Raw genomic sequence first — 7,870 nt, 5'->3', positions numbered from 1 at the left:
GCCGGCCGGCCTCTTGTGGCTTCCTGTAGGGTGAGGGTGGTGGTCCCCCTGAAGGGCAGTTGAAGTCACTGGTGGCCCCCTGTATGATGGGAAAGCTTTCTGGTGGTCACTGACGCTGGTGGCCCTCTCCAGGGTGGTAAAGGTCTCTGGTGGCCCACAGTAGGGTGGTGGTGGTGGCCTCCTGTAGATCATTACAAGTCTCTGGTGCCAACTCTGTAGGGTAGTGGCAGCCTCTGATGGCCTTTTGTAAGGGCAGTTGAAGTCATTGGTGGCCCCCTCTAGGGTTGTTTTGGTCTCTGGTGGCCCACTATAGGGTGGTGGTGGTGGTGGTGGCCTTGTGGGGCATTAACTGGTTTCTGGTGCCAACTCTATAGGTCGGTGGCCCACTGTAGGGTGGTTGCGGTCACTAGTGGCCCCCTCAATGGGTGGTAAAGGTCTCTGGTGCCCCCTCTGTAGGGTGGTGGCAACCTCTTTTGGCCCCTGTAGGGCAGTTGAAGTCACTGGTGGCCTCCCGCATGGCGGTAAAGGTCTCTGGTGGCTTCCTGTAGGGGGCTGTTGCTCTCTGGTGGCCCACTGTAGGATGGTCGCTGGCACTTGTGGCCCCCTGCATGGTGGTGGTGGCGGCCTCCTGTAGGGTGGTTGGTTGGTGGTGCCTCTCCATTGGAAGTGGTGATGACGCGGATTCAGTGTCCAGGAAGTAGCGGAGTGACACGGCGGCCCATTGAGGGAATGGTTGGCCAAAATGAAAGATCCTGTGGGAGGTTAAATAGGACAAACGAATTCTGAAATCAGGGGCCAGTCCATCCAATCCAGGGGCCCCGCAGGATTTGTTTTAGGAGCCTGCTCCATTGGCGACAACTAGAGAAAACAGGAAAAGTCACATTGCTGGGAAATCTCATCTGTGATCTCAGGAGATCCTCCTCCTGCGTCATACCTTGTAAGCTCCTCCCATATGGGGTGTGATCTTTAACCTGTTGCCGTCCGGGCCCTCCTAACCCCTCACCTTCAATCCCGGGATCCGCTGCCCCATCTGTGGCCCGAGACCGGCTTGGGAGGGCGTCAGGAGGTAAGATGGGAGGGAGATCAGCATCTTCCTCCTTGCTGATCTCCCTCTGAGGTCTGAATGCGGAAGTGATGTGTATTACATCACTTCCGCATTCACCTGCCAGTCATCTAGCTGCTATAGTCAGAGAGAAGAAGCTGGGGGAGCAGATCTCGGCTTCATCAGCTTCTTTTGGGGTCCACAGGTGACATTAGGGGTCCTAGAGACCCCTAATGTCTCCATAAAGAGGACCTGTCAGTGTGCCTTTGCTATTATATAGGGAGATTGTTATCCCCCCAGGTAATAGCAATAACAATAAGTGTAAAAAAAAACATAAAAAAGTTAAAAAAACAAAACACCCCAATGTTTAACTCCCCCCCACCCCCACATTTACGCACATATAAACGTAAATACGCGGCGCCAGCAATGCGAAAAGGACAATTGCGCTACACACGTTGCATAACGTCGCGAGTGAGAGAAATCATTCTCGACCCATCGATCACTGATGACACTAAACTGACGAGCGGTAAAAGCTTTTAAAGCGTCGCCTATGGCCAATTTTGGGTATGGTAGTTTTTTGAGGTTTTGCGCACGCGCGCGCAATTTTAAGGCTTGACATATTTGGTGTCTTTTTACCCGACGTGTACAAAATTGTGTGTATCTTCCTGCACTCCTTACCGGATCTCCTAGGAGATGATGTCTGTAATAGGGTGCTGGTAGTGACCACGGAGGCACCGTGTAGTCAAGTAGTAATTCCAAAAGATGGTTCTGAGCCTGATGACGGGGACCCAACGTGGCCTCGGAAGTACTTGTGATTTTGAATGACCGTTGTCATTAAAATATATTGAATCTACTTTTGGAGTGCTGGTGACATCTTTTGGAATTTTTACCCGACGTGACCCCGTCTTTTATATTTTACCAAAAAAATTGGGTAATAATAAATGTTTTATCATTTGATATAAGGGGAAACGGTTTTTTTTACATTTCGGTAATTTTCCCTTAATATAGCAAAAAATAACCCCCCCCCCCCGGGGGGCTGCTGCATGACGGAATAAATGTCAGTCAAAGTACCGCAGCGCTGAATACTGAACAATGGCCGGGACAGGAAGGGGGTGTAGAGGAGAACTATGAGGGGGAGGGGCTTGTCACTCACCTCATAGTTCTAGCCGACCTGTGATAATGAGACTGTCACGGGTCGGCTCAGTAGATCGGGAGGTGAGGGAACACATACCGGCGTTCGCTCACCTCTCGATCCTGTCACGGCTCTCTGCTATGACAGGGGAGGGGCTGGATTCCCCCCTCCCAGCTCCGATCCTCCAGCGATGACTGGCGGGACGGAGGGGGCGGGTACAGCTGGCTCTGCCTCTAGATAGGCGGAGCCAGCTGTCACTCACGCAGCTGGGCGGATCCAGACATAATTGTCGGGATCCGCTCCGGCTGCGGCGTCTCAGTATACCGCGAGCTGTAGCTCCCTATATACTGAGCTTAGGGTAACGGGAGGACGCTAGTTTGTTTCCTCCCGTTACCCTTAGGAGAACTATGGGGAAAACACTGACCTCATAGTTCTCCTTTAAGAAGCTTTGAAAAGGAACAATTCCTCCCGGTGGAAAGTCTCCCTGTGTCAGGTCAGGAAGTGACTCCCGACATTCCGATTCTGTTACTGATTTGCAGAACGTTACAGCCAGGAAACCATAAACATGGATGAGATATGAAGGGCTCTGGTGGTGAGGGCAGCCCAGGGGCCCCCGTGTCACCCGGCTCCTCCCATCGGTGTCATCTTTGCGTCTGAGCACCGTGCTGGAGGCCGTTCTCAAGCTCCACGCTGCAGAGAAAGTTGTCCTGCCGCACAGTTACCGTGGCCGAAAGGATGAGAAAAGGCAAAGGGTTAGATGATGCCGGACGTCCTCCAGCCAGTAAATGAGGCGGGGCTCTATCTGACTTGCTGCAGCTTCTGATGCAGCAAGTGAGAAGCTCCCAGTGTGCAGTGATGGAAGAGGAGAGGAGTCGGTACAACTGTACAAGACCGAAGGGGAGGTCAGATAGAAGGCCGCAGGTGAGATAGAAGGACGCAGGGGAGGCCGCAGGTCAGATAGAAGGATGCAGGGGAGGCCGGAGGTCATATAAAGGCCAGAGGGGAGGTCGGATAGAAGACCGGAGGGGAGGACGGAGGTCGGATAGAAGACCGGAGGGGAGGTCGGATAGAAGACTGGAGGGGAGGCCGGAGGTCGGATAGAAGACCGGAGGGGAGGACAGGTCAGATGGGAGGTCGGATAGGAGGACGGAGGTCGGATAGAAGGCCGGAGGGGAGGTCGGATAGAAGGCTGGAGGGGAGGTCGGATAGAAGGCTGGAGGGGAGGTCGGATAGAAGGCTGGAGGGGAGGTCGGATAGAAGGCTGGAGGGGAGGGCGGATAGAAGGCTGGAGGGGAGGTCGGATAGAAGGCTGGAGGGGAGGGCGGATAGAGGGGCGGAGGTAGACCGGAGGGGAGGACGGAGGTCAGATAGAAGACCGGAGGGGAGGACGGAGGTCAGATAGAAGACCGGAGGGGAGGACGGAGGTCAGATAGAAGACCGGAGGGGAGGACGGAGGTCAGATAGAAGACCGGAGGGGAGGACGGAGGTCAGATAGAAGACCGGAGGGGAGGACGGAGGTCAGATAGAAGACCGGAGGGGAGGACGGAGGTCAGATAGAAGACCGGAGGGGAGGACGGAGGTCAGATAGAAGACCGGAGGGGAGGACGGAGGTCAGATAGAAGACCGGAGGGGAGGACGGAGGTCAGATAGAAGACCGGAGGGGAGGACGGAGGTCAGATAGAAGACCGGAGGGGAGGACGGAGGTCAGATAGAAGACCGGAGGGGAGGACGGAGGTCAGATAGAAGACCGGAGGGGAGGACGGAGGTCAGATAGAAGACCGGAGGGGAGGACGGAGGTCAGATAGAAGACCGGCGGGGAGGACGGAGGTCAGATAGAAGACCGGCGGGGAGGACGGAGGTCAGATAGAAGACCGGCGGGGAGGACGGATAGAAGGACGGAGGTCGGCTTTTACAATCACTAATACTCTTCTCTTGTCTCTCCAGAGTGCTGTGAACGTTCCCAGAGACTTCGAAGGATGCAGCGTGCTGCGCAAGTACTTCGGTCAGCTCCATTACCTCCAGAGCCGCATCCCCATGGGGGTGGAGCAGGAGGCGGCCGTCCCTATCACATGGTGAGATGGGAATGTGCAGAACTTTCCTCCACATCATTCATTGCCGTGTTCTATTTTTGAGGCGATAGTTGGAGATTTTGGTTACTTTCCACGTTTCCTCATCTCCTGCTGGAAAAAAAAAATAATAATCCTGAAGTTCACAGAGCTCTGTAGCTCAAGCTGCAACTTCCACACAATAGTGAGTGAGCCTAAGCACTCTGCCGGCTCCAGCACACCAATCCCAGGATTTCAGCAAAAATGCCATTCTAATTGCAAGCGCTTTCCGGGGGCCTCGAGGGGCCCCGTCACCGGGCTCAGAATGGCGCAACACCCAAACACCGTTACAGGAGAACTATGAGGGGGGTGAAAATCGCTCATCCTCATAGCTGGAGCCGACCTGTGACAATGACACTGTGACAGGTCGGCTCCATAGATCGGGAAGTGAGGGAACACATACCGGCGCTCGCTCACTTCTCGATAATCTCCCTGCAGAGAGTGGTGACTGTCACTCACGGCTCCCTGCAGGGATCCCCCCCTCTGATCCTCCAGCGCTGACTGGGGGAACGGACGGGGGAGGGGGCGGGCACAGTTGGCTCTGTCTCTAGATAGGCAGAGCCCGCTGTCACTCACGCAGCTGGGCGGATCCAAACAGTAATGTCCCGGCTGCGGCGTCTCAGTATACCGCGAGCTGTGGCCCGCTATATACTGAGCTTTGGGTGACGGGAGGGCGCTAGTTTGTGTCCTCCCGTTACCCTTAGGAGAACTATGGGGAAAAGCCCTGACCCGATAGTTCTCCTTTAACTAGATACAGACCCCCTCCCACCTCGATACAGACCCCCTCCCACCTCGATACAGACCCCCTCCCACCTCAATACAGACCACCTCAGTGCTACCCTGCCCCCTCCTCGGACTGTACCTGGGAGTGTGAAAGGCTTTTATCAAGAGTCAGGTATTTGCAGTAGTTGCGTATAATAACATGGACGCCTCCTCTGGTATTAATCTGCCCGGAGCTTTATCTTTGTATTATGTGTTGTCTATGACACTTCCATTTCTCCAGCACCCCCCTCCCCCTCCCTGACTGTCCTCCCTTCTTCTCCCCTCAGGACAGAAATCTTCTCCGGGAAGTCGGTGACTCACGCTGACATCAAATATGAGCAGGCCTGCGTCCTGTACAACCTGGGTGAGTGCCGCACATTCTCCTCCTTACTTTTATTCGGTGGTCATGTGACCCGCGGGGCTGCTCTTCTGTCCTCCTTCCCCAGTCCAGGCCGACCGTTAGCTCCGTGCTGTGGGGGTGGGGGAGATTGCACTTTGCGATGTGATAATGAGTTTTACCGAGAGCTGCTGTCAATCAAGCAAGCAAGCAGGGCTGAACAGAGACCTCCCACCTTGTGACATCACAGGCTGACTATGGGACTACAGGCGCAGCATCCCAAATGTCTGGGGGAGGGGCACAGACTGACCACGCTAGCACGGATCTGCTTGGCATGTACAGGAACAAACGGCAAGGGCTTCCTATACAAAGGGGGGCCGGCAGGATCAACAGGTGCTTACTGAGCTCGAGGGACAGAGGAACGAAGTCCCAAATATTTATCATTGGGGGTAACATACTTGAAGTCATGTGATGTCGGGTGCTTTATTCGGCAGTAATGAGAAATGACTTTCAGGTTCATATTCCAATAATAATATAAATGAGAGCTCGCTGACAACATTCTATAGATTTCATGCTGAGCAATATAAGACGTTCCCAACACTTGCTGCTCATACATGCTGCACCGTTGTCGAGTGTTGTGTAACCTGTGTCGTCTCTCTCCTGCAGGGGCATTACACTCCATGCTCGGTGCCATGGACAAGAGAGTCTCCGAGGAGGTACGTTCCACTTCCTCTCATAATAATCTCACAACACCGCCGGCACACTCTGTATCATGGCGTCGGATAAGGAAGCACTCTTCTTCTTCTTCCTCGGTCTATGTAGGATTTCCTGATGGCACAAAAGTTGGACCTTGGAGCTGCTGGGTGTAGTTCCTTTTCTTTGGGGGGGGGGGGGGGGTCCTTTTTCCTCTCCCCTCTTCTTCTTCCTCTCCCCTCTTCTTCTTCCTCTCCCCTCTTCTTCTTCTTCCTCTCCCCTCTTCTTCTTCCTCTTCCCCCCTCTTCTTCTTCTTCTTCCTCTCCCCTCTTCTTCTTCTTCTTCCTCTCCCCTCTTCTTCTTCTTCTTCCTCTCCCCTCTTCTTCTTCTTCTTCCTCTCCCCTCTTCTTCTTCTTCTTCCTCTCCCCTCTTCTTCTTCTTCTTCCTCTCCCCTCTTCTTCTTCTTCTTCCTCTCCCCTCTTCTTCTTCTTCTTCCTCTCCCCTCTTCTTCTTCTTCTTCCTCTCCCCTCTTCTTCTTCTTCTTCCTCTCCCCTCTTCTTCTTCTTCTGATTATTATATACACCGAGTGTCCGGATTATTATATACACTGAGTGGCCGGTTTATTATGACCACCTGACGTTTGTAGGCACATTAGCTATAATTTGGCGCTGAAGTTGCTAGAGGGCCAGACCATTATAAATAGGGAAGCGGGTTGGTTACCACGACAGTAGAAGTGATTGGGAAGATTCGGGGAAACAACGCGATGTAACAGCCTTTGAATGCGGGATGATTGTTGGCGCTCGGAGCCATGGAGCGAGTATCAGCAAAACAGCAGAATCCGTTACATGTTCAGGAGCGGCTCATTGTTAAAGTGTTTAAAGACCGGACTGTCAGCCGAAAATCTGGGTCTGAGCGTGCGAATTGTGGCCGTCAGCGACTAGTCAATGTCAGGGCAGAACGGGGGAGGGGCAAGACTGGTACAAGACAACAGAAGGGCGACAGTGCCGAATCAGATTCCTCGCATCACCTTTCACCATCTCGTGGAGTCACCAGGCGGCCCAACGAAGTACTGATGGGGGGGTGGGGGGTCATAATAATCCGGCCACTCGGTTATAGAACCTAACATTTGCATATCAGCTCCTAGAATTGTTACTGCAATGGCGGCTCAGTGTTCTCAGCGAGTCTCTGTCATTTCTCTTTTCAGGGGATGAAGATTTCGTGTACTCACTTCCAGTGTGCTGCCGGAGCATTCTCCTATCTGAGGGACCACTTCTCTCATTCATTCAGCGTGGACATGAGCCACCAGATCCTGAATCTCAATATAAACCTCATGCTGGTAAGGGGGAGGCCTTCTTTATATACAAACCTTCCCTGAGCTGCCGTAACTCCTAACAGCCAATCGGAATTCAGCATTTACCGAGCTTTGCTCTGCATTATGAAAGTCTGTTGGCCCCTGATTGGTGTACTGCCCTTTGCCTGCTGTCATTGCGCTTCATCCTGCTGCATTGAATAACCGCTCCTTGTTTCTGTGTGAGGGGCGGCAGTGAATATCTGAATGTTTGTTATAGTTTCTGGTCCTCCACCCGCAGGGTCAGGCTCAGGAGTGTCTGCTGGAGAAGTCCATGCTGGATAACAGAAAAAGTTTCCTGGTGGCGAGGATCAGCGCGCAGGTGAGTTTTGGGACACAGTGCCTACTGAAAGACTAGTGAGTGTAAGACCCAGCCTTCCTATTGACCACCAGTGTAAGACCCAGCCTTCCCCGTAGACCGCCAGGGTCAGGCCCAGTCTTCCCGTAGACC

At 53.4% G+C, this 7,870-nt stretch overlaps 1 protein-coding gene across 1 annotated transcript in view; it reads left to right on the top strand.

The window, feature by feature from the left end:
* LOC108801193 (tyrosine-protein phosphatase non-receptor type 23-like) overlaps positions 1–7,741 on the top strand; it is a gene marked incomplete at its 3' end in the record, with an annotated part of 8,242 nt that extends 501 nt beyond the window's left edge. Inside the window, exons 2-6 of the mRNA XM_018573124.1 lie at positions 4,119–4,246; positions 5,329–5,405; positions 6,045–6,094; positions 7,276–7,407; positions 7,661–7,741. Of these exons, the coding sequence (XP_018428626.1) occupies positions 4,119–4,246; positions 5,329–5,405; positions 6,045–6,094; positions 7,276–7,407; positions 7,661–7,741 (468 nt within the window). The remainder of the gene's footprint in view (positions 1–4,118; positions 4,247–5,328; positions 5,406–6,044; positions 6,095–7,275; positions 7,408–7,660) is intronic.
* Between the last annotated feature and the right edge of the window lie 129 nt (positions 7,742–7,870).

Source organism: Nanorana parkeri, unplaced genomic scaffold (assembly GCF_000935625.1).
Source record: "Nanorana parkeri isolate BGI_ZX_2015 unplaced genomic scaffold, ASM93562v1 scaffold2245, whole genome shotgun sequence".
NCBI lineage: Eukaryota > Metazoa > Chordata > Amphibia > Anura > Dicroglossidae > Nanorana > Nanorana parkeri.
The sequence above is the reverse complement of the archived record's forward strand: the minus strand, read 5'-3'. Positions and strand labels throughout refer to the sequence as shown.